Source organism: Heptranchias perlo, chromosome 32, assembly GCF_035084215.1.
Source record: "Heptranchias perlo isolate sHepPer1 chromosome 32, sHepPer1.hap1, whole genome shotgun sequence".
NCBI lineage: Eukaryota > Metazoa > Chordata > Chondrichthyes > Hexanchiformes > Hexanchidae > Heptranchias > Heptranchias perlo.
Window position 1 is genome coordinate 18,136,032 of NC_090356.1, and position 26,950 is coordinate 18,162,981.

At 43.3% G+C, this 26,950-nt stretch overlaps 1 protein-coding gene across 1 annotated transcript in view; it reads left to right on the plus strand.

The window, feature by feature from the left end:
• ano11 (anoctamin 11) overlaps positions 1 to 26,072 on the plus strand; it is a 39,438-nt gene extending 13,366 nt beyond the window's left edge. Inside the window, exons 6-25 of the mRNA XM_067970053.1 lie at positions 91 to 148; positions 2,521 to 2,631; positions 2,878 to 3,043; positions 3,861 to 3,951; positions 5,612 to 5,708; positions 6,866 to 7,009; positions 8,078 to 8,215; positions 9,380 to 9,434; positions 10,196 to 10,225; positions 11,382 to 11,392; positions 11,930 to 12,032; positions 12,897 to 13,008; positions 14,736 to 14,790; positions 15,689 to 15,786; positions 16,501 to 16,619; positions 17,688 to 17,908; positions 19,476 to 19,618; positions 21,120 to 21,210; positions 21,721 to 21,855; positions 24,523 to 26,072. Of these exons, the coding sequence (XP_067826154.1) occupies positions 91 to 148; positions 2,521 to 2,631; positions 2,878 to 3,043; positions 3,861 to 3,951; positions 5,612 to 5,708; positions 6,866 to 7,009; positions 8,078 to 8,215; positions 9,380 to 9,434; positions 10,196 to 10,225; positions 11,382 to 11,392; positions 11,930 to 12,032; positions 12,897 to 13,008; positions 14,736 to 14,790; positions 15,689 to 15,786; positions 16,501 to 16,619; positions 17,688 to 17,908; positions 19,476 to 19,618; positions 21,120 to 21,210; positions 21,721 to 21,855; positions 24,523 to 24,549 (2,005 nt within the window). The 3' untranslated portion in view covers positions 24,550 to 26,072. The remainder of the gene's footprint in view (positions 1 to 90; positions 149 to 2,520; positions 2,632 to 2,877; positions 3,044 to 3,860; positions 3,952 to 5,611; positions 5,709 to 6,865; positions 7,010 to 8,077; positions 8,216 to 9,379; positions 9,435 to 10,195; positions 10,226 to 11,381; positions 11,393 to 11,929; positions 12,033 to 12,896; positions 13,009 to 14,735; positions 14,791 to 15,688; positions 15,787 to 16,500; positions 16,620 to 17,687; positions 17,909 to 19,475; positions 19,619 to 21,119; positions 21,211 to 21,720; positions 21,856 to 24,522) is intronic.
• The last annotated feature ends 878 nt before the right edge of the window (positions 26,073 to 26,950 follow it).

The window sequence follows — 26,950 nt, forward strand, 5'->3', positions numbered from 1 at the left end:
GTATCATGTGCACAGTGTTCGTGCTGAGACTTTGGTAATATTTAGCACTTCTGTTCAAGACAAAATTACACTTTCTTTTTGCTTTTACAGGTTTTTGGGAAGCGATAATCACAAGGTGTACTTTACTAACACACAGCGTCACCGGATTGTAAGTCTCATTGTGAATTTATGTGAATGTAAATGTGCAATGACACAAGTGTGTGTGTGTGTGTGTGAGAGTGACACACACTTACAGTACGGTATCTGTGTGTGGGAGCTGTTCACAGTGTGGCACGTAAGAACATAAACATTTTTAGGAACACAAAAAGGCCATTGGCCCCAATAACCTGTGACTTTTTAAACAGATGGACACCATCTTCTCACTATACCCATCAATCCCTTTCTGTCTAGAAATACATCAGGTGTCTCATGAACCGATTTATATTGTCTGCATCAGTTACCTTCCCTGGGAACTTATTTATTTGAATTATTTGCCTGGATCAGCTTTATCAGTCCCCCTCATTGAGGCCACCTCAAAAATTTTTCTTTTCCCTCACCAAAATTGGATAGTGACGAGCGGAGCAGGAGCCAAGCTTGCTCGGGATTCTTCAGTGGCTGGTAAGTTTTTTTTGTGTAAGTTTTTAAAAAAAATCTTTGCTCTGGAGCCTGGAGGAGCAGTAGTGCTCATCCGACTCCATAGTACACCCCTCCCATCCCTTGCTGGTCCACACCCCAGCACCCCCCCCCCCAGGACTTATCTTCGATTTGCAGCCAAGGCAAATGGCCCAATATTAATTTTCCTAAAATGCATGAGCTCCCCTCAGAGGTGCTTCTTGCACAGATATTTTTAATGAGGCCCAAGTTCCAATTGGGCCTATAGGAATTTCCACCCCGAAACATCTTAAACTGTCTTTTGTCTTTACAGATTCTGACTGACCTTATATGTATTTCCAGCATTTTCTGTTTTTATTCCCAACTTCCTTCACCTTTCTCTATAACTTAAATTCTGGAGAGCTAGAATTGTCTTTGTTGTTTTCTTCTGTACCCTCTTAAGGGCCGACAGTATGACAGTCTGCAGAAGGGAAGATGAATTGTGTAGTAAGTTGCCAGGGATGGACATTGAAGTAGACAGCATGAATGGATTCAAGGGATATGTTTGTGGAGACCAAAGGGACGGAGGAATGGTGAGAAAGTGGGAAGGTGGGGTTGGGGGATATAGTGAGAAATTGGGTAGGTGGAGCTGGGGGGATATAGTGAGAAAGTGGGTAGGTGGAGCTGGGGGGATATAGTGAGAAAGTGGGTAGATGGGGTTGGGGGGATATAGTGAGAAAGTGGGTAGGTGGAGCTGGGGGGATATAGTGAGAAAGTGGGTAGGTGGAGCTGGGGGGATATAGTGAGAAAGTGGGTAGATGGGGTTGGGGGGATATAGTGAGAAAGTGGGTAGGTGGAGCTGGGGGGATATAGTGAGAAAGTGGGTAGGTGGAGCTGGGGAGATATAGTGAGAAAGTGGGTAGGTGGGGTGGAGGGGATATGGTGAGAAAGTGGGTAAATGGGGTTGAGGGGATATAGTGAGAAATTGGATAGGTGGAGTTGAGGGGATATAGTGAGAAAGTGGGTAGGTGGGGTTGAGGGGATATAGTGAGAAAGTGGGTAGGTGGAGCTGGGGAGATATAGTGAGAAAGTGGGTAGGTGGGGTTGGGAGGAATATAGTGGGTAGGTGGGGTTGGGGGGGAATGTGGTGAGAAAGTGGGTAGGTGGGTTGATCTATTAAAAAAGAATGAACCGACTGGCGCCTTCTGTTCCTAAGAACTACTGTGTTGTTAAAATTATGTGTATACAGTGTGTGCACAAGCATATAATGAAACTACTATATTTCTGTCTGAAATTCGTTTCAGCTTGAGACAGAATGACTGAGGGTATGTAGGACTGACAGAGCGGAGATCAGTCAATGGGTGGGTTGTGGCAATGCATTAGTGAGTTGGTTGGAGGAGGTGGTAAAGGAGAGTGAGGGATTGAGGGGTTTAGTGTGTAGGTAAGAGGGGATGTGGCTTATGAATGGAACAGTGAGGTGTTGTGAAAGGGAATGGTCAGGTGCTGTGCAGTTAGGTAATGTGAGTATTGGCTGCAGGTGTTTGGTGGTGTAGGGTGGATGTGATATGAGTATGGGTATTGGATGGTTGTGTTGATTGGGATTGGGTAGTAGTCCTGGGTAGGGTGTTTTTTGGAGATGTTGAGTGGGGTATTGGATGGGGTGGAGTTGTTTAGGGTTGTTGGGTGGAGTGTTAGGAAGAGAAATAATGTGACTTTTTTTATTCGTTCATGGGATGTGGGCATCGCTGGCAAGGCCAGCATTTATTGCCCATCCCTAACTGCCCTTGAGAAGGTGGTGGTGAGCTGCCTTCTTGAACCAGAGCGGACACTTGGTGGGAATATTTGAGAGGGATGCATTGAGATGTCGGAGGGGCATTGGGGTAGGGTTGGTGTTCTGGGGTGTGATGTGAATGTAGGTTTTGTGAGTCACTGCATCTTTCTGTGTTTCAGTTGTATGAAATTTTGGCCAAAACAGTGTACGGGAAAAGGAAAAGAGCAGAAATTGGGATTGATCGCTTGCTAAACGAAAGAGTCTTTGCTTCTGCCTTCCCGCTTCATGAGGTAAGAAACATTGGGATAATGGAAACGTATATTTCAAATATATTTTGAGTGACAGAGTAGGGACTATGGAATGTATTAATCCCTGGCGAGTGGCTGCCTGTCAACTGCAGGCTGAATCTAAGTCTGATCATTTCTTCCACCGTTAGTTTTTTTTCTCTGATAGCCTCTGCATGGTTGTGCATTGATGACCTCTCTCAATACTCATAACCTCTTTTTGTATGTTGATGTATCTTGTGCTGTCTGTAGGGTCCATATGAGTTGCCAGAGTATGAAGTACCTCCAGAAGATCTGAATCCAAGACAAAGTCTGTATATGTACTGGGCTCGTTGGTCCAAATGGTGTAAATATCAACCACTTGATCACATCCGAGAGTACTTTGGAGAAAAGATTGCCATTTACTTTGCTTGGTTGGGTGAGTTCCTTGTTCTATGGTTTCTTGTGTAAGGAATGACTAAGAAACAGTCAGAGTTATACATTTATAATGATGGGCCCAAAACTGCCTCTCCTCTGTGTCCTCATCTGGGCCAGGCTTGTACTGGGTGCAATTTGAACAATAAATGTAATAAGGCCTGGCTCAGCAGACTCCACTTTATATAGAGTTAAGCAAGGTAATTTGAATCAAGGTAATGTTCCTGTAGCCATACACCACAAACTTCTGCCAGGTATTGCTACTTTGTTATGGAAGCTAAGTATTACTGAACCTGTCATCAATGCACATTTTCATAGATCTGCTCACTCCTGGCAGCATCATTCAACTAATGTGTGTATCAACCACAGAGAGAGATTGATTGAAAATTAAGAAGGTGAGAGTAAGGAGGGAAGTAAGGTGGAATTTTTTACCCAAGGGGAATGCCATTGAAGTGGACGGGAGACAATTAGATGTGTTTTTGGAGAGAAGGGTTTGAGGGATATGGTGAGGAGAGATTGAAGGATAAGGCCTACCATATGTGTTTCTTGTATCCCAGAGACCACAAGGACCATTTTAGTCACTGGAGTCTCTTTAGTCTTTGTGACTTTTCCCTTTTCCCGAAAGTATTTGCAGAATTCACATGATGAAATTGTGGGGAAGACAGTGCACTTTTGGTAACTGGGCAGATTTCTTCTGGTTGTATTGACCATCAGTACCTGGCCATGTTATGACACAAAATAATCCAAGTGATGATGGGAACAGTTGGAAAGTTAACCACATTTTCAAATGTACTTGGAACCTTTCATGTCTTTCTCTGCAGGTTTTTACACCGCTTGGCTTCTCCCTGCTGCCCTAGTTGGGACGTTTGTTTTCATTTCTGGACTGATGTCAATGAATACGAACAAGCCAGCGTAAGTCAATGAGCTGCAGGAGCAACACATCCACCAAACTGCATGCAGTTACCAACAAAATAGCCTCACATTTACTGGAATGAACAACTCTCACTGGCACTAATTCTAAATCAACCCAGATAAGCAGAATTAAAGTATCACAGCTTTTAATCTGCTAGAGCTCTGGAATTAAACCAAGATATCCCAGGTATCACTGTACTGATAGAACACCTGATTATTTGGGTGTGTGCAAAGTGTGTGAAGTGTGAAGGAACATGTAGGACCCCTTAAGGATAAGAGAGATGAAAGTTGGGAGGCTGACAGGCTGGGGGAATTTTTAAATGATTTTTTTCACAATCATTTCTATAACAAAAGATTTCAGCACTTTTCCTACACTCTCGTTATTCAATGTGAATTCATGAGAGTGATATTTAGTGAATAGCAGCAGAACATAAAGCACTGGCATAGAAGCATCCGAGGCTCTAACGGAAATGAGAAGTAGAGACGGTGGAGAGATGGAATTGTGGTGGATCTTATCAGACAGAAATTTAGTACGAAAGCAGCAGAAGTTGGCAAATGTGACACAAACTCTAAAAAGGTCAAAAGCAAGGTTCTATAAATTACAGCTTAACATTTTTAATTAGATAAATATTAGATCTGATTCTGATGGAAGAGCCTTTGAAAGAAATTTAGTGAGAATAAAGGCAGGGCATCACAAGAAATTCATTAAACTAGTTTGAATATGTGATGGAGTCGATGGATGATGGTAGTGTGGTGGATTTTGTATATTATGATTTTCAGAAAGCCTTTGATAAAATTCCTCACGAGACTTAAAATGGAATCTCATGGAATCGAGGCGGATGTAGTGAATTGTGTTATTAGATGTTGTAACTTGTGTTATTAGATGTAGTAAATTTTGATATTAATTTACTAATAAAAAGCTTAACAACTGAGCAGATGAACGCAAATAGCATTTATTGCTGAGAAATGGAAAGCACCACATATTGGTTTGTAAAATTAGCAAATTTGCTAACATCATAAAAGTTATATAATTAAATATAGGGTATCAGAGACAAGATTCAGGTGTCCTGGATTACCAGACATTGAAAACTTTGGAACAACATCAGGCAAATAGAATATGAATGTAAGAAAGCTGTGCCTGGTAACTCAGTGGATAAATGCACTGCCTAGAATAGAACAGAGTCAAACAGATCAGGAAAGCCCCAGGGTCAGATCCCCAATTTGGGGCAGAAAAGGGGGTGCTACAAATGGCAATGCTCCTGGGCGAGGGAGGTGAATATCAGGCCCAGTTTCTGCTCCTGATCACTATCTGGCAAGCTCTGTGTGTATATATATTGGGTGAGGATAGGTTTGGATGTGGTTGGATGTCCACCGTGGTCAAGTAACCCACTCTCATTTAATCTTGTGCATGTAGATTGGCCATTTGAGTGAGGTACCCAAGGGTGGCTGCTGTGAAATGGTACCCCAGATTGATTCATTGTCTTCAGGAAAGGTTGGAAGAAAACTGGGGTGAAAAATAACGTGGGGAAAAGAGAAGGCATTCAGCCCCTGTAAGCAATTACCAACCCTGTTCATTAAGACCTGTGCAGAATATACATGTGGTGTGGCTGAGAGACTGCACACAAAGCTGTACATTAATCATGTGTTCTCCTTTTTACAGAGAAGAGATTTGTAATATCAACAGCCAGTACCTCATGTGTCCTCTCTGTGACACCTGTGACACCTGGAATATTTCAGAGATCTGTTCCATGGCTGAAGTAAGTCTTTTAAAACTGTGGTTATTATTTGTGTAACTGTATGTATGTGTTTATATAATGGTGCCTATGGTTGTGTAACTATTCTTTTTTGTATCTACATTAGGTCAACTGTATATATGCTCCAACATTCTTTAATATCTTATTGATGATGTGAGTCCCACAGCTTTTCACATCAGTGCCACGGAGTATCCGTGTTGTACAGATATTACAGAAGGCTGTTCGCTGCCTGAGGACCGACTGGTGATGAATAAATGGCAACTTACTTGCCCACAGGACTACCCTATCTGTGTAACATAACACATTCACTCTCACAACAGGAATGGACTCACCTTTGCTATATGGAAGTGCTGGCTGTTGCCTGGCATTGGAGTTCTCTCTCTCACTTCATACTAAGGAGGAGAAAGGAGAGAAAGAGCTAAAATAAAGAAAGTTTGTCACTCGCTCATTGCCGCCTCAGGGTAGTCCTGTGGGCAAGTAAGTTGCCATTTATTCATCACCAGTCTGTCCTCAGGTGTGTACAACACCAAACAATCACCAATGCCGATTGTGAACCCATTAAAAATTGACAGGTCTTCATACCCATTATTACTTAGAATTTACAGCACAGAAGCAGGCCATTCGGCCCAACGGGTCTATGCTGGTGTTTATACTCTACATGATCCTCCACCCACCCCACTTCATCTAACCCTATCAGCATATCTTTCTATTCCTTTCTCCCTCATGTACTTGTCTAGCTTCCCCTTAAATGCATCTACGCTATTCACCTCAACTACTCTCTATGGTAGCAAATTCCGCATTCTCACCACTCTCTGGGTAAAGAAGTTTCTCCTGAATTCCTTATTGGATTTATTAGTGGCTATCTTATATTTATGATCCCTAGTTTTGGACTCCCCCACAAGTGGAAACATCTTTTCTACATCTACCCTATCGAACTCTTTCATAATTTTAAAGACCTCTATTAGGTCACCCCTCAGTCTTCTCTTTTCTAGGGAAAAGAGCCCCAGCCTGTTCAGTCTTTCCTGATAGATATAATCTCTATGTTAATTAATAGAACATAATTCAATATTGACCACATTACTTAAAGATTTACATTCCTAATGGGAAATACCATAGTTCTGACTTGTCTGTTGTTGCCTCATTACCTCTGTCCTCTGCAGCTGGGTTACCTCTTTGACCATCCTGGCACTGTTTTCTTCAGCATCTTCATGTCTTTCTGGGCGGTGACCTTCCTGGAGTACTGGAAGCGTAAGAATGCCACTCTGGCACATCACTGGGACTGCATGAACTTTGAGGAGGAGGAGGTGAGACTAAAAATTAAGTATGAAGTATCAACTGATCCAGCCCTAAGTCCAGTCCAGTCCTGTCTGGTTTAGGTCAAGATCCTTGAAAGCTTAATTCTCCCTTTAAAGGCAAATCACATGAGAGTTCAACATTTCCTCTGACAGCAAAATCAGCTAATTTTTCATATCTTCTGAGGTGATTTCAATGATGTGGGGCTGACACAAAAATAATCCCAGTGGAAGGATGGTGCATGAGGCCTGCAGATAGTGGTTTGGGAAGCTACCCCCTCTCTGGGCAATGTTACAGTCTCATTGTTTAGCTTTGGCTTTATCAGTCTAATTAAAATAAAAACATTGCGTAAAATCATAATAACCAGCAGGGGCGGCTGATGATCTTGTGTTAATGAAATAGTCGATTTTCTGAGCAGCTGTAGACAACTGATGTACTCTGGGGCAGCGCACTGATACAAATCCACGCTGAGCATTGCATCCTGGAGATAATGACCCAATCAATCTCTCCAAATATAAACATGATCCCCAGCTACTCAGGGCCTTTCTAGCCCATCTAAATAGAGAGTGCTGAATGATACCAAGAAGGCAATATGGGGACAAAATGGCATAATTTCTGATTTCTGCCAATTTACAATATACCTTGCAAGGACAGGAAAGGATTCAATCAGATCCAGAAACTGCGATAGTGATGTGTTGAGGGAGGAGGAGGGAATGTTGTTTGTGTGGGTGACTGTCTCCACTAGTGGTTGCAATGTAAGAAAGAAGAGCTGGGTGTTAGAGGCACCTCTCCCATGTGCCACGTGCAGTTGGAAAGCAAATGCTTGACTTCCATCAGCTGCTGTTTGGCTTTGTTCTATTTGGCGGCAAAAGGTTCTGCTCAAAAATGTCATGGTTTGGACCACTGATTACACTCAATGATCCCCTAAACCAATTGTTGAACCATTCTTTTCAACGTTTGTGTACAGTAGTGGCACCGGGTGTTAACAACAGGGTGAAATGAAGGATGATATTACCAGATATCAGAGAGTTGAGGCTAGCACTCAGATCTGCTCAGTAACAGAATCTCTTTTCCTGCAGGAACGCCCCAGACCTGAGTTTGCAGCAATGGCACCAGCGATGGAACAAAATCCAATCACTGGGATCAAGGAGCCGCATTTCCCTGAGAAAGACCGTGTGTCCCGGATCGTCACAGGGTCCATGGTTATTATAATTATGGTGAGAGGACAGATTTTATTAGAAAGAACTAGGCCTTTGGGTGCTCCTGTCTGTTAGAACCTGGGGTCCAGACTCAGATTCATGGGCAGTTGTTTAAAAGCCAAGAATTATGACTTTCATTCCTGACTACAGACCTTCACCATTTGCTGGGGTAAGTCTGTACAGAGAAAACTTGTGAAAACATGGGCAGGCCAAGTAAGCAGCCCACTCGCACAGAGATAAAATAGTGGCAGTCCATACTGACTGCCACATGTATTTCCACTGTTGTTCTAGCAGAGGTGGTTTTCCCCTGAACTGCTCGTAGCAGAGCCACCTCATTTAACCAAAGTTGGGGCTGGCACTAGCACCAGTACATAAAGTAAATGCATCAACTGACACCCCAAAATACTAATAATACCAGGCTCAGAATGTTAAAATGGAAGGTAGAGCGTAAGCAAATATACACAGGGAAGGGTTTGAATTACTTGTCTTTTTTTTTTGCCACATATTCACTTCTACTGCTGCACTTGCTCTTGACAAGTGAATTGTAATAGTTGCTAATGCCCAGCACACAGGGTTTCATGCAAAAGAGGAGCAATCTGACCTGTTCGGTGCTCATTAAGATCAAGGACAGTGCTGGGCATAAGAAAGTTTTCACATTGTGTTTCCACTGTTGGGAAAGAACACTCCTGGTTTTACGGGGATAATGGGTTGTGCTGGTTTAATGGAGGGAGTGGTGGGCTTTGCTGGTTCAATGAGGGTGATGGGCTGTTCTGGTTTAATGGGGTTGTGCTAGCCTGTACTGGTTTATTGGGGGATGCTAAGAGGTATTGGGCTGTGCTGGTTTAATGGGAGTGGTGGGGGCTTGTTGGGCTCTGCTGGTTTAATTGAGCTGGGATTTATTGCTTCTAAAAATGTTGATGAAATACTAATAGTTATTTCTATTCTCTCCTTCACTCCTTTTTTGGCTTTTTGTTTCTCCTTTCCACTCTTTTCTCATTCACTCTCTCATTCTTCTTGCAACTTTCTTTCTGTCTTTCTTGTTCTTCCATTTCTCATTCTCTTTATTTTATATCTCCTCTGTTACTGTTTCTCTCTCCTCCAACCCTTTCTCTTTCTTTCTATCCCTTAATTCTGACCTTGATTATCACTCTTTCCATTTCACATTTTTCCTGCCCTGCCCAGTTGTTTGTAGTGATGATTTTCCTGGTGACAGTGATCATGTACCGTGGGATTATCAGTATGATGATGTACCACACAGGCAATGCCATTCTAATGACCCAGGTGAGAGAAGGGTAATCCATCCTGTACAGTGATTGCTGTACGCCGTTTAAAAAAATTAGGGTCAATTTGCATGTTCATGCTCCCAGTGCATGAAGCTCTGCTGCGGGAGCCAAACACAATAATTTACCTTATTGTAATGTCTTGAACCTAAAATCCAGTTCCTAGTGACCACTGCTCCTAACAGCACTAATTATCAATGTCACTCAGGTGCCATTGGATGTGAGAAATGGAAAATGTCACACTGGTGAAATAGGAGGCTCTCTTCTGACACTGAGGCAAAGGCACATTGTTGGGGTAGTGTTGAGGGAGTTTTACTCTGCATCTAATTGTGCTGTACCTACCTGGGAGACTTTGATGGGACATAGAGCTTTACTCTGTATCTAACTCATGCTGGTTGTGCTTGATGGCGCAGTGTAGAGGGAGCTTTATTGTACATTCAATTCATGCTGTACCTGGCCTGAAAATGACCGAGGCTGACACTGAGTGTTTGAAATGGAAAATGCTCCGTTCCCCAGCTCTAATAACAGCAATTACTTCCACTTAAAGAGCACCTCTCATGTAAAAAGAAGTCTCACAAATAAGTATAATGAAAACAGTTGCTGAGCCAGGAAGAAAGAGATTAGGAGGGATGACCAAAGGTTAGGTTGAAGAGATGAATTTTGAGGTGATTTTTAAATGAGGGGAGAGAGAGATTGGGGTTGGAGTTCCAAAGAGTAGGATTGAGGCAGCAGAAGAATACCACTACTGGTGGTTTGGCAAAGAGAAGGATGATGCACAACAGGCCAGAGTCAGAGGAACAGAGTGTTCAGGGGGGGGATACAGGGCGGGGAGGAGATTTCAGAAATGACATGAGGCAAGGGACAGGCCATGAATAGATTTTGTACATAAATACAAGGATTCTGAATTGAAAGCATTAGGGAACAGGAAGCCAATGTAGGTCAGTGAGGAAGGGAGTGACGCTAAGAAACCTTAGTGTGGAATAACATACGTGAGACACAGTTTCGGACAAGTTGGAGCAGATAGTGGGTGGTGCGTGGAAAGCCAGCAAGAAGAGCACTAGAGGAGTTGAGTCTAGCGGTGACAAAGGGGTGGATAAGGGTTTTAGTGATGTAGGATTGGAGGTGGGCAATGTTGCAGACAGTGGATGGAATCTGGGTTATAAATAAATCCAATAAGGAATTTAGGAGAAACTTCTTTACTCGCTACCACATGGAGTGGTTGAGGCGATAAACATAGATACATTTAAGGGAAAGCTAGATGAGTACAAGAGGGATAAAGGAATAGTATGATATATTGACAGGATGAGATGAAGTAAAGTGGGAGGAGGCTCGTGTGGAGCATCAACTCTGGCATAGACCTGTTGGACCGAATGGCCTGTTTCTGTGCTGTAAAGTTCTATGTAATTCTATGTAAAGCTCAACTCAGGTTTGAACAAGGCACCAAAACTGTGAATGGTCTGATTTAGTCTGAGAAAGTGGCTGGGAAGAGGGATGGAATTAGTGGCATGGGAGCAGGGCTTGTGGCAAAGGCTGAAGACACTTCAGTATTGCTGATGTTGAGCTGGGAGAACAACTGTCTCATCCAGGACTTTGATGTGCACAAAATTCACAAAAGAAAGTCTGAAAAAACTATCTTGACATTATTAAGAAACACATCAATCATTGAAGCTCCACCTATTCACTTTACACTACCTTATTGCTACACCAGCTCTTTCCTCTGTGCTATCACATGAACTTGTAGTGAACTTGTACAGGTTTATTTAGTGCTCCAGAGCAACCCCTATGTAGCACTATTTGAGGCAGTTTTACTGTTGGCCTTTCACAACTTTAGAACCAGACTGTGTACCACTTGAGTGAGAAAGCTACAAGTACAAGCCAGCTGTGGTGGTGGACATTCTGATTAGACAGTGGAAATGTCCTGCCTTTGGGTGAAACGCATGGCTTCAATATTAAAGGTGCAGATCGGTAGTGGGGAACTGGTTGAAGATTAATCTCAGGTGGTCACTAACTCAATTTGGTTTAAGTACGTAATATATTTTGACATTTGTGAATTGGTTTGCAACCTGTGTCACTCATGCTAATGATAAATGTCACTTCTGATGTTTCCCCAGTGGTGGCCAGTGGTATTCATAATATCCAGATTTGACTTCCATGCAGAAAATCCTGAATTTTCTTAACTCTTTGGTGGGAGTTGCGGGGGGTCTTCAAATAGTGCAACAGCAAGTACCTGCTGGTTGGACCACCAGGACAGCTCCTCGCACACAGCATTAAGATCCAATTTTCTCTCCTCCTCTCCTAAAGGCGCTGACTGTTGATGGGGTAGTACTGGTGGTGGAAGCCCTCTGGTTCCTCACAAGTGTCCATTCCTCATGTATAGTTGTTGTGTTACATCGTGTCTAACATGTAGTGATTGTTGGGGCTGTACTCAGTGCATCACATTAATCTCTGACAGGCTGGAAACATTGCAAACATCAGCAGCTCCATGGTAAACCTTGTACTCATCCTGCTGATGGGCCAGATCTACACTTCACTGGCGGAAAAACTCACCAGATGGGGTAAGGAAGCTATCACAGGCCACCTGCACAGTGAATCTGGAGTCGGTCTCCATCTTGTGTAAACAAGTTGATGGCTCCGTCCCCTTTCTGTCAGCTCTAGGACCAAGTCAGATGCAACTCAGACACAGTTACTTATCGCCCCTTTGATGTTCATTATAAATCCCAGTTGACACCATTCTATCCAGTTTCAATCTAGATTGTTACCAGTTCCCAATGGAATATATCAGTACTTTAAAGTGCCCTCAAATGAGGCACTCAGCCCTGATCTTTGGGAAGCCCCAAGGATGGAGCATGTGGAATCGAAACGTGTATTTGCATAAGTGGAATATTTTGGCACAAATGAAGCTTTCACAAGTTAAAAGTGATTGAAAAGGTCAATTTGCTGAAACAAGAGCAGTTTGTTTGCACAAGTGACAAGTGTACAACATCATCATGTTTGCACAGGACCAGTTAAAGCCAATCAGCAACAAGCTGAATGGGATTTGCTGACCTGTACCTGCTGCTCAAAATGCCCTCTGAAACTGGCCTGAAAGCGACTGAACAATGCTGCTGATTAAACAGGGAGTCTATAATTACATACCCATCTATATTAGAGTAGTAAATCATATTTATATTGTAGCCACATAGTATGCCAGAGTGTGGGCAGACTATGTGTGAATGCAAGCCTGAATGTATGTGAATAAACTGGGGGTGTAATAGTGCATGTCAGAATGTATGCTGCCTGTTTGTGTACACACTGGATGTACAACTCTGTGTGGGTGCAAGTGTATTTATATACACTAATTGTCCTACACACACATGTACACACATGCTCATTCTTGCTCCCAGACTACATATTGATACTTGCTTTTATGTCTTGTGCAGAGATGCACCGCACACAGACGCAGTTCGATGATGCTTTCACTTTTAAAGTGTTTGTGTTCCAGTTTGTGAACTTCTACTCCTCCCCGTTCTACGTGGCATTTGTCAAAGGCAGGTGAGTCAAAAATGGAAATTAAAAGTTCTAGGGTTCAAATGAGAAGGTTATTGATCCTTGGAGATAATCACTGGCTCTTTTCCAGAGCACGTCACTATTTAAAAATCAATAGTGAGGAATTCCCAGAGCAATAGATACAGATAGTAAAGAAAGATTTGGATATATCATTATCTGAGGGTCCAGCCTCTAGTGAAAACGCCTTTGGAATGTGGGGATGCATTGATCAATATTTCTGCTCCTCCTAAGCTCCAAATACCCTGTCCTATATGTCCTTCCTCTATCTTCGCTGTATTGAAATCAAGACACATCACACTATCTCTTACTCTAATTCCCTCTTACTCAGTATCTGAAAATGGTGGAATTCCTTATCTCTCGGTCTTCACTCCCTCCCCTACAATCTACATGGTTTTAAAACCCAAACTTTGTTTCACCTAATCACTACTTCTCTCATCCATCACCTTGGTTTCTCACTACAAAAAGCACCAAAGTACTCAGTAATACATTTGAGGTTCTAATTTTACAGCTCTGAGCTATCCTATATAATGGTTTTGGGGTACATGACATCACATCTTTCCCTCAACTCCATGTTTGAATCTTTCCAGTCAGGTTTCTACTCCTGCTAAACTACTGAAATAGCCCAAATCAAAGTCACAAATGACATCCTCTGTGATTCTGACTTTGGTGCATTTTTCCTCCTCGACTTCTCTGCTGCCTTTGACATGGTCGACCACCCCATCCTTCCCCTCCGTTGTCCAGCTCAATGGAATTACCCTCGCTTGGTTCCTCTCATACCTATCAAATTGTATCCAGACCATCTGCAGCAATGGCTTCTTTTCCTGCCCCACACTGTTACCTCTGGAGACCCCAGGAATCTCTCCTCGTCCCCTTGCTCTTCCTCATATACATGATGCCCATTGGCAACATTATCTGAAGACATGAGGTAATCTTCCATATGTGTGCTCGTTTCACCCAGTTCTACCTCGTCAATACCTCTCTCAACCCCCTCACTGCCTTTGTGCTGTCAGACTGCTTATCCGACATTCAGTCTCGAATGAGCTGCAATTTCCTCCCATTAAACATTGGGAAAACCGAAGCAACCATCCTTGGCCCCGCCACAAACTCTGTACCCTGTCACTGATTCCATTTCTCTTCCCGGTCACTGTCTCAGGTTGAATCAGACTGTTCATAACCTTGACGTCCTATTTGACCCCAAGCTGAGCTACCAATTCCATATTATAATGATCATCTTCTTCCACCTCTACACTTCCACATCGTTTGCCTCCCCCTTACCTCAGCCCAACTGCTGATGAATGTCTCATCCGTGCCTTGGTCTCCTCTACACTCAACTATTCAAATGCTCTCCTGGCCAGTCTCCCATCCTCCACTGTATGTAAACTTCAGCTCATATAAAACTCTGCTGCCCTTATCCTATCTTACACCAAGTCCCATTCACACATTGCTCCTGTCCTTGCTGACCTACATTGGCTCCCGGTCCCCCTAAACCTCCAATTTAAAATTCTCATCCTCATGTTTATGGTCTCACTCCTCCTTATCTTTGTAACCACCTCCAGCCCTACAATTTGCAACATTGTTATCTGATTACGTCTCTATGAAGTGCTGTGGGATCTTTTTCTACATTAAAGGTGCTATATAAATGCAAGTTGTTGTTGCTCAGGACTGAGAGTGGAATGTTTCATTCTAAGAATTTCTTGTCTGTTTCTCCTGAGGTTTGTCGGTTACCCGGGACATTATGGCAAGCTGTTTGGGATGAGGAACGAGGATGTAAGTAGCAGAATATCTGGATAGGATCTTTTCTTATCCCCAAATTTCCCCCTCCTTTTCTGAGGTAGTGACTGTGTCGATAAATTGTTCCACAGAGAGGGAGAGAGACACTCGCACTCCAGGACCACCCTCTTCAGACTCCCTCCCTCCCGTTCCTAGATCTGTGGTCAGCATCACAGTGCTCCATATACTGAAATCAAGAGCCTGTGTCATGATTTTCTTACTGATGTGCAATCACACCTGAAACATTAAGCTGCCTTTTCTTTTTCAAAGGCTGACTGACCTTTTCTGTGTTTCCAGCATTTTCTGCTTTTACTTCAGCATTTGCATTTTTTTCCTTTTTCTCTTTGTAGATAAGACTAGTTTGAAAGTGTAAGGGAGGCGAGGATTGTCCTGTCTCCCAATAGCACTCCCATCATCTCTTTCACTATGAGGGTGAGAACAGCAGGGAGAAATGCTGCATTATGAATGCATCTCAAACAGGCGGGAGGAGATTCTGAAGCCGGCTGAAAGGGACTGGGGGTGGGAGGGAGTGGCGGGGGGGGGGGTTTGGGGGCGGGGCAAATGACGGGGTGGGGTGGAGGGTCCGGGGTGGGGTGGGGGGCGGACGTTCCATTGAGTGAGGAGATTTTTATTTTTCCCACAGCATTGAATCCCCAGACTCAAGCACTGTCCCCTGTCTTTAGGATGCATGTACTGAAGCCTCTGGAAGATGCTGTTTTTGATTCTTGGCATTTATGCATTAGGAAAATAACTGTGGAGTTGGCTCATTATTATTTTACCTGTTCTGGTTGCTCCATGCCACTGCTCCTCACCTCTCTCTCTTCTACCTGCCTGTTGTAATATTTCATCCTGATAAGGACTGTGTGAATTGACTTGTCCTGTTTGATTCTGACAGTGCGGCCCAGGAGGGTGTCTGATCGAACTCGCTCAGCAACTTTTCATCATCATGGTGGGAAAACAGATAATCAGCAACATTCAGGAGTTTGTCATCCCGTGAGTGGACATTTCTGATTCCTTGTCACACACAACATTTGGCCAGGAATAACCTGAGAGGACACTGGAAGGAATACAAGAAAATTCTGTTTTCTGCATACAACTGGACAAAGTGTTACCCATTACAGAAAGGGAAAACTAGTCAAAATGGAATGGGGGAGTTGGGGTGGAGGAGTAGATGGGGAGAAGGCTTGAAATTCAGTGAAGACAAAACAGGGAGTTAGAAATATCAGGAGACTGAAGAGTTTAGAGTCTTTCTAAGTACTCATGTTTGATGTGCATGGATGGTTAGTGTTTCAAATTGGCTAGATATTGGTCTCAAAGCATGACTGGTGCTTAATCTTGGGACTATTATAAGCACAGACATAATGCAATTAATGGATCTACTCTGATGGTTATAAAACATACAGTGGGTGCATTGAAACTGTACTTTTAACATCTGGACAAGTCAGGAAGTGATCTAAAGTATTTCTTAGTCTTCAGGAAGGAACATTGTCCAGCCAAGTCATGGAGGCCAGTGGTGGTCTGACAATGATGCATCTTACCCATGGAGGCAGTGAGCTGCGATAGTCCAGTGATGGAGGTCTTGGGCCTTTTGCAGCCAATACAAGCCCACTAGTGATGCAGCATTCTGTAACCCACAATCTCACCTTCATGCAGCTAGGAGGGGCAGTGCAAGTGACTCTGAGTTCTTTTGTTGCATGCACTTGTCAGGAAGCTGAAGGCCTGGTGGCAGAAGCGAAAACTGGCCATCATCAGGGGCTCCCAGATCTGTCAGGAGCCCAAGCGATGGGAGGAAGACTATGAACTAATCGATTGTGAGGGGCTGTTTGAGGAGTATCTGGAAATGGGTGAGTGAATGGAACAAACCATTTACCTGTTGGAGTGTCCACATCTTAATGGAATTTATAAATACAACTGTAAATATAAATAGAATTACACCCATTCTTTTACCTAGAGTATTACAGCTGCAAATATAATTTAATCAAATGTACATTACTTGTTCAATACCATTGAAACAGCACAGGAGTGATATCCAGAGGTGGTGATATAAAGTGAAAGTGATAGCTAGTGATGTCCAATGATGGTGATATTCAATCTCACCCAGTGATTTCTGGTGCTAATGATTTTGAGTAATATCCAGTCATAGTGATATCCAGTGACAGCTAGTGATGTCCAGTGATATCCGTTGATAGCTAGTTATATCCAGTGATACCCAGTGATATTCAACAATGCCCAGTAATAATGATAATCAGTGATAGCTAACGATATCCAATGATGGTGATAATAGAATATCCAGTGGTATCCAGAAGGATAAGTGATTTGGCGCAGTGTCATATCCTGTAACAGAACCAGTAAATTTCCACATTTACATCATGTGGTGCAATTTTCTGCCTGAGTATTACAGTTTTGCATAAAAAGATCTGGAGAGAATGAAAATGTTGGTTTCTGAATCACAACCAGTGATAACCAATGATAGCCAGTGATGTCCAGTTGGTTTTCCCTGATAGCAAGTGGTGTGCAGTAATGTGCTGTGTTATACAGAATAATACTGAGCAAGCCACACGCACAGGGGTTGAGAAGGTATCACCAACTTTGGGGGAATATTGTGCAGGTTATGATCATCCTAGTCCCAAGTATGTTATATTACTGCATGTAACACACTGTAAATTGTGAGTTATTCCTAATGGCAACAGGTGATGATGTGATTGTCATGGTGATAATAATTGGTGATTGGCTGTGTGATTGCCATGTGATTAAAACAAAAATGGCTCTAGAATTTACTTTACTAGTTCATGCAAGAAAATAGCACAACTTCTGAGTGATGCACAGTGAGTGTCGGGGAGGTACAGGGGCATGCAGTAATATATAAAGATCTGCAGTTCCTGATTCTCTATCGTTCTTCCTCTTGCCAGTCCTACAATTTGGGTTCATAACTATCTTCGTGGCTGCCTTTCCACTGGCTCCTCTCTTTGCTATGCTCAACAACTGGGTGGAGATTCGTCTGGATGCCCAGAAGTTTGTCTGTGAATACCGGAGGCCAGTGGCTGAGCGCGCTCAGAACATTGGAGTCTGGTTCAACATCCTTGAAGCACTAGCACAGCTCTCGGTCATTATTAATGTGAGTAACAGAGAACTGGATCAGTCAGTCTGTATTGGTAACCCAGTGTGTATCAGTGTCATTTTCACCCTTTTTCTGCCAATTTTCTCCCATTCTCTCCTGAAGGTGTGACTGTTGCTGGGGTACAGTTCCATCTGCCCTCTGATAGCTCATCCACTTCATGTATAAGCTTAGATAGTGAGTGTTCGCAAAGTATTTCACTGTGGGGATGCCCAATCCTGTCCTCACACAGTGTATACACACAAGTGTTTCCAGCAGGAGTTAAAAAGAAAGAAAGACTTGCATTTATAGAGCACCTTTCGTGACCTCAGGATGTCCCAAAGCGCTTTACAGCCATTAAGTACTTTTGAAGTCACTGTAATAATGTAGGAAATGCAGCAGCCAATTTGCACACAGCAAAGTCCCACAAACAGCAATGATTGGATAATCTGTTTTAGTGATGCTGGTTGAGGGAAAAATAATGGCCAGGACACTGGGGAGAATTCCACTGCACTTCTTTGAAATAGTGCCATGTGATCTTTAATGTCCACCTGAGAGGGCAGATAGGACCTTGGTTTAACATCATTGCAGCACTCCTCAGTACTGCACTGCAGTGTCAGCCTGGATTTTGTGCTCAAGTCTCTGATGGGACTTTGAACCCACGACCTTCTGACTTAGAGGTGAGAGTGCTATCCACTGATCCATAGCTGGATAATAATCAGGAGCAGCAACCCTGGCTGATTTCTCTCCCCAACCTTGGGTCATTGAGGCCAATTGTAACACTTCAACTACTGCCCTGCATGAGATCAGCTAACTCAGCACAGGCCAAGGATCAGAACTGGGGTCTTCCTGGTCTGTATGGCTCACAGGTAGGTAGGTCATTGGGAGCATTATAAGTGGAGCTAGAAGCATTGATGAGACCCAGTAACCTTAACACTAGAGTTTGTAGTGTGATCTTAAATTTTTTTATAACAAATACATTTACAATTTTGGTAAGTATTAACAGAGAAAATCTCTTCCCTAAAAGCACTGTGAGCCAAAATATTATTAAGACTAGCAAGACTAGTGAGGTGAGGAACATTAATGAGACTGTGAGCTCAGTGATAGCATCAGTAAAACTATGAATATTAATGCTAGAGACTGATTAGTGGAATTAGTGAGATTATAAATATTAATGCTAGAGACTGATTAGTGGAATTAGTGAGATTATGAATATAAATACTAGAGACTGATTAATGGAATTAGTGAGAGGATGAATATTAACACTAGAGACTGATTAATGGAATTAGTGAAAGTATGAATATAAATACTAGAGACTGATTAATGGAATTAGTGATAGGATGAATATTAATGCTGGAGTCTGTCTTGCAGGTAAAAGGCTCTCGATGACAGTCATCTTATGGTGAAATATTTCAGATACTTTGAAGGAAACTCTTGTGCTGTGTGGATACTCTGTATACCTGGTCAGGGAGGGCTAACATGACACAGTTGCTTGTATATATGCCCTGTTTTGTGCAGTAAGTGACATTTCTCAGCATACTGTCCTACCATTTACTTCTGTCTGTGTTTCTTTCCTTTTCTCCTCCAGGCTTTCCTGATTGCATTCACATCTGAATTCCTGCCCCGCCTGCTCTATCAGTATGAACACAATGGTAACCTGGATGGATACGTGAACTTTACGCTGGCGTACTCTCCCTACAGCTATGTGAACAGCAACTATACCATGTGCAGGTGAGACCAACCAGGGATACTCGAGTGTTACTGATAGGACAGGAAGTGCAGATGGGTTTCACCCAAAAACCAGCAGGGGGTGAAGCTTGGGCAGTTTCCAGTGAACTGTGAAGTGTCGGATGTCTTGGAGACTGGGGGCTGGACTTCCCTCAAGCCACCCCAGGATGGTCGGGGTGGGACATCTGCTCATTGCCCCAACCCCACCATGACGCTAGCTCAGTTTCCTGGTTCAGAGGTAAGTTCCTCTTTCTTTTTGTGGTGCTGGGAGGAACAGGAGTGCACCAAGGATGGAATCTGGGGGCATTCAGGAGGTGACCGCAAGGTGTAACAGGAGATTCCATGGCTGGAGACGTGCTAGCTGCATTGGGGCTGTATGAGTGGAACCAAGCTAGGGTAGTGCCGCTGAGGTAGGCCTAGGAGGAGAGGTTATGGAAGAAGATGGCATAATCGACCATGTCAAACACCACAGAGAGGTCAGGGAGGGCTAACATAACACAGTTGTAGTCATTGAGAATATCTTTAGTGACTTTGACCTGGCAGTCTTGGTGTGGTAGGCAGGGAATTGTGGGAGAGGTGAGCGTGAAGCTGGTAAACAAGCAGCAAGATAAGGACAGGATACAGCACTGAATCCAGCTCGGTCAACTCCTACAGTCGGCCAGGCCGTGAATGGAGACCCAGAGACACAGTGAGCGACAATTCTCTTGAGGGCTGCAGATAAAGGGGGAACAATCTGCAAGTCTCTCCCTCTCTACCTGCCCTGACTCTATGCTGAGTATTATTAATCTAAGGTCTAATAGTCAACTTAAGAGTTTATTGATTGATGTTATGGGGGTTCAGGCAACAAGACATTAAAAGCAGCAACTCAAGTTGGTAAGACCTTAAAAAAGCTAATGGAGTATTGGGTATTGTGGCAAGAGGTATTGAATATAAAAGTCAAATGTGATGGTGAATATTAGTACGACCACCGTTGGAGTACTGTGTGCAGTTTTGGGCTCCATGCTATAGGAAGGATAGAGAGGGTACCACACAGATTCACTAGGATGCTGTGTAGGATGAGGGAATACAAATATGAAGAACGACTGTTTTCATTAGAACAGAGGAGGTTAAGGGGTGATTTGATAGAGATGTTTAAAGTTTTGAAGGGAAGGGACAGAGTAGATAGAATCAGACTATTTCCAGTCATTGAGGGGTCTAGAACCAGGGGACATGGATATAAGACTAAATGTAAGAGATTTATAAAGACAGAGAGCGGGACAAACCTTTTTACACAGAGCATTGTGAGGCTGTGGAATGCACCATCAGAGTTAGTGATTGAAGCAGAGACCATGTTAACATTCAAGTAAGTTAGATAGGTGTTGAAGGAAAGGGGGGGATATTGGAACAGTTGGGCACATGGGATTAATACTACTGCCCGTGGGGAGCACAAACACTACCACAGACTGCTTGGGCCAAACGGCCTTTATCTGTGTTGTAACTTCTTTGTGATTCTATGTAATGACAGGTACAAAGCATTCCGTGATCCAGATGGGAATCTCACACTGTTCTACTGGAAGTTGCTGGCTGTTCGACTTGGATTCATCATCGCCTTTGAGGTAATGCAGTAACAAGAAGCAGTAATTTCAGTAAAAGAAACTTTTAGTCGTGTTCAGTATTGCAGTATTCTTGATTTGCTGCCCAATGGACTTGTTGGGTCCCTTTTTATATATCGCAGTCATGGTGCAGTCATCTCATCACAGTCCAGCGCACCTCAGTCACTGCTCTGAAATCCAAAGGCTTGAAAATATTCAATAAAATATTTACACTTAGAGCTCAGAGTGTGTTCCCAGCAAACCTGAAATATACCTCTGAATTTTTTTTTTCTAATTTTAATTTCCCTGTGTACTGATCATATTCTGCTAATACCCCTTCTGCTGATGCCCCTCCCCATTAGAGTCTCCTCAGATGCCCTTCCCCTGTAGGCCCTGCTCCGATGCTCCTTCACAGTATACTTTCTTCTGACGTCACTTCCTGCTGGTTCTCTCCTAAACTTACTGGACCCTATTGCCTTTGTTGCAGGATCGGTGTCGTTAATGTCATTGAATCACTGTGTTTCGGTTTTGCAGCATGTGGTGTTTTTCATTCTCCGTGTTATTGACTGGATGGTACCGGATATCCCAGAATCCCTCGAGGTGAAAATAAAGCGGGAGCGGTATCTGGCGAAGCAGGCGTTAGCAGATAACCAGGATGTTTTTCTGTCGGTGAGTCTGCATTCGGCTTCTCCAGGTTAGTGGGGATGTAGCCGTGTGTCTGTTAGATGCAGCAAACAATCAAATAAGGGTGTTTACCTGGTATATGTGACCATAAAAATCAATAAACCATCTGTTAAGAGTCACAGCAATATGGCCTATAAATTATGGCACACATGAAGGAGTGGTATCTTCATTGGCACAAGTATCGATAATACACAAGTATCGATAATACACAAGTATCGATAATACACAAGTATCATAAATATACAAGTATTAATAATTAACTGTAGGTTGTACTCCTGGTTCCCATAGTGTGCAAGCAAGGATTCTGTGTCTTCCACAGCAAGTGTGTCTGCAACTAGTGGACCCTGGAGCTCACCTAGAATTTGTATCCTGTGCCTCGATTAGTCAGGGATGTTGAAGGAGTGAATGAGTCACAAAGCATCTGAACAATTTTACTGCAGTTGTACTAATTGTTTCTGACTTGTTCAACCACTCATTTCTGGCACAACTCTCCTGACTGATCAAGAAGGTGAGCAGAAAAAGCATCAAATAAAGCTCAATAAATACGAAATAAGTTGCAATGGGCAAACACACCCACCTGATGTCGAATTGAGCTGTCGAGACCTGCAAAGGTTCCAGGTTTGATTTCTGGTCTGTGCTGCGTTGGTTGATTTCAGTCATAGCAGCAGTTACAATTGGCCCCAACGTTACTGGTTTAAGGCGGGGAACCAGCCAGAGATTCCACTCCTGAACGCTGTCCGGTGATTCCTACGGGAAAGTACACGGCCCCAGTTCTGGTCTTACTCCATACGTCGGGCTGGCGGTGGGCAGGGTGATCGTGGCGCCCACCCAATGTTTCTGACGAGAGGCTCAAACCGTTTTGATGGTTGGGTGTCATTTACATGTAGTTGGCGAGCTGCCCCTGCAAATCGAGCGCTCGACATTTTGGGAGGGCGGGAAATCTGGCCGAGCAGCCGCTGAACATGGGCCCGCAGCAGCATCTTAAAGGGGAGAGCTGGATAGATCCGAGGGTGGATGGGGGGGAGGCAGGGGGCGAATGATGGCTTAATTTAAGGGGCTGAGGACTTTTAGAAAGGAAAATAGAGGCCAATTCAGGTAATCCTGAAGGCACAAAACTGCCAAATCAAGACGTTAATAATATTTCCACACCTGCTTCCAGTAATCCCTTTAAGTTTGCATGACCTGGCCATTTCTCGCCCTGTAACCGCCATGAATAATGAATGGAGTTTCCATTGCCGGTGATGACGAAAATGGCTTTGGGAGGTCCAAAAGACGTCCAGGAACTCCAATTTGCATTGAATAATGAAGCTCCTGCCTGTTTCCTGCTGGGAGCGGCAGCCACCTAAACTGAGGCATCTGGCGGGGCTCGGGCAGGGAGCTGGCGGTATGTTTATTTTTACTATTTTCGTCTTGCTACTGCCCCTGCTCATACTGACAAGTGGGCGGCAGGGAGACGTGGCCAGTGTCACGCAACAGTACGCCAATGTGAGTCAGCATCTTCAGACAAACAGAGGAGAAAAGGGAAGAAAAGCAGGAGGCGTTTGAAAAGCAATTAAACTATAAAAGTGAAGGTTTAAAATGCTGAGCAAGTTATTGTCTTATTTTAAAATCTTCTGCCTCTCACAGATGAGAGAGAGTCCCACATTTGTTCCATTGAATTCTGAATGGATCAGCACACTTTATTTGGACCTGCACAGGCTGTGTGTGTGTGTGTGAGTTAGATAGAGCCTGTGTAATCATATCTGTGTATTGCTGCCTATGTGTCTCTAAACCTCTCCACCTCCCTCTCCTTAAAACCCACCATTTTCACCAAGCTTTTGGTCGCCCTCTCCTAATATCTCTTTCTTTGTTTTGATTAAGCCTCTGTGAAGCGTCTTGGGACATTTTTCTACGTTAAAGGTGCTATATAAATGCATGTTGTTGTTCCTATCCTTATTACTGGCTGCACTTATGCAGGGTATGGGACTGCGAGTAACAGTGTTTGTTTTCTGCAGTTAAATTAAAGCTATAGTGAAACACCCTATTTTTATATATGGAAATCTGCACTGAGCCTGGATTCAACTCCAATAACTAATGGGAATTAAATGATTGTAACAGGGAAGAGGGCCCTTTGAGTCTGAGATTAGCTCAGTGTGATTGTGGAAGTCGTGAATGCTTTGGTCACTGATGAGGGAGGCTGTTTCCATCTTGTGTAACCTCCATATTGACTTTGTTGAAAGTTCAGACGTCTCAGTGAATGGCCAAGGCCGATTGTATAAGACACCAGCAAGCTTAAAAACAGTAGGAGATGAGACAAGGTAAATCAGAAAATAGCAATTGGTTGACTTCAGTCTTGGGTTTTAAAAGCTTGTAGATTGTAGGAGGAAGGGTAGACTAAGGGAGATGAGGAGTTCAACAGTTTTGAGTCCTGTGAAAAAAATGAGTAAGGGATGGTGTGATGTGTCTTAATTTTAGCACAGTGAGAATGCAGGGAGGAGAAAGAGCCTGTTGGATGGCATAGTTACAGCTTAAGGAACAATAGAGGAAAATTTGGAAGGGCAATGTCCACAGCAATATGGATAAAACAGAGACAGGAATAACAAACATTGTGCTCACCTCCTGTCAGATTTACTGTTCTTTCTAGCTCTAATTTCACCGATTATATCTCCACAGGAAGTGGTATATCCTGCAGCACCATAAGCCAGCAAGTAGCAGCCTGGCCCTCTCCTAGGAAGAAGGAGCTTGTTGGCTGAATCCATTATTATACAGCCAGCCGAAGGGTTTTAGGTGTGGAGATGGAATAGCAGGATGATGTTGATTCGCTCCAACAAGTCAATGCTTTTGGTTTGGTGTCTGCTGCAGATGTAGCATGTTGTACTCTAACCAGCTGCCTGTGCATGGCTGTGCAGCACCTCCATATTAGCAACAGGTAAAAGGGTCAGGCCTGAGCTCCACCACGCCCCTCCCCCCCGCCCAACACTCCCCCACTAAAGATTGCAAATACTTCTGTTTTATCTGCAGGTTGTGTTGTGTGATTTCCATTTCCCTGACACAGTGACTCTCTCTCTTTACTGTCCTGAACTTGTCCAGGTCCAGCCTGACATGCTCTCCCTTTGTGTCATCCATTGGCGAGTAAACAATGCCACCACCCACAATTATCAACCAGCGATAACTCCAACTGGCCAAACTATCCCCCAAAGGGACGGCATTGCATCAGATACGCAAATTGTTCGTCAAATATCCTTAAACCTTTGCGCCCTGAGCATGACTTAGAACCAGAAATATTCTAGTAGCTGAATCCCAGGAAGGATGGAGATCCCCAAAGCCCTGCCTTGTACTACGCAATTCTTTCAAAGGGATCTAACTTAAGTTCACACTGAACTTAATGGACATGAACAAAAAGTATCTTAAAATACCTGAAAAGAAAATATATTCAAGGATACTTCTTGTAAACAAATATCACTTAACAAAACCATGACCAGAGTGCAATTTGACGAGAGATAGATTGGGCAGGGTTTGTTTGCTATTGACTGAAGTCTTTTGTCTATTTAGTTTGGGTTCCATGTCCACAATAACAGTAAGGTGAGCTACCTTGGAGTCTTGGAGCTGGCCAGACTCAAACTCCAATCCAACAACAAAAAGACTCCAATTGAAAACACACTCAATCCCACTCCTTAATTCCCTCCTCTAAATGCCCTGCCCCAAAACAGACTGATGCAGTCCTCAAAGGCTGAATCACATTCTTGGGCTGTGCACAGATGCAAGTGGAAATGCTGCCAGATGCCTGAGCTGTGCGGGAACTTTCCTTTCAGCATTAAGTCTTGTTTGAGCTAAGCTGGGCTGGTATTTACAAGTCAAGCAAGGAAACAGCGCAGCCCTGGCCCACTTGGACACATGACAACAGGAAGAGGATCAAACTATTCAAATAAGTATCACTGCTACTTTGCCTCATTATTGAACATCGATCACAAACATTGAAGAATTGTTCCATGAAGAATGTGGACCAAAACAATCCTGTATGATTTGTGTAATCTGATCCTGATTCTAACTGCATTTTTTTTGTGGAGATTCCTATACTTAGCAATGATGTATAATCTAAAACATACGTGGATAGCTCATTGTCTGGCTCCCTCACCTCTGCCCTCCAGCCATTGCAACCTTTCTTGTCTCTCTATTTTATCAAAACTACTACGGTTAATGCGTATATGTGTATATGTATAAATATTTTTCATTTTGAGTTAGAGTCAGTGACAGTGCAGTGTGTCCCGATTTTAACACACTGAACATACAGGAGGAAGAAGTACGTGTCGGATGGAATATTTACAGCTTAGTAGGAACAAGGAGAAAGTTCAGATGACTCCTTAATTCCCTCTGAACTGATGACTCTGAACTTTCCCCTTGTTCCTACTAAGCTGTAAATACTCTGTCCAACACGCACTTCCTCATCCTGTATGTTCAGTGTGTTAAAATCGGGACACACTGCACTGTCGCTGACTCTAACTCAAAATTAAAAATATTTATACATATACACATATACGTACTCACATACATACATATGCTCACATACCCTCTTTCCAGGACATTTTCTATGTTTAAATTTCAGAACAAAAGACCAGCACATTTCTGTACTGTAAGGAGGTTGATATGGACACTTCAGCAATAACTGTGAAGTCACATGTTCCACCCTTCTCCTGGGGTAGAGTAAGCTTTATTTTATTTGACCACGTCGCATATTGCTTCTGAACTCTGGTGTTCGGATTGAGTTTCTACATTTCGGTCTGTTTTATGATATGTTTGCTGATATTTTGTTTATGATGTGCAGGCTTTTATTTAGTGCCTTATCAGATCCTCAGGATGACCCAAAGCACTTCACAACCAGTGATTTACTTTTGCAGTGCAGTCACAATTGTCATATAGGCAAATACAGCAACCAATTTGCATACAGCAAGGTCCCACAAATAGCAAGTGGAATGAAGACTAGTTAATCTGTCTTGGTTTTGATTGAGGGAGAAATGTTGACAAGAACACAAGGAGAACTTCCTGCACTTCTTCGATTAGTGCTATGGGATCTCTTAAGCCCACCTGAACCACTGGCAGATGG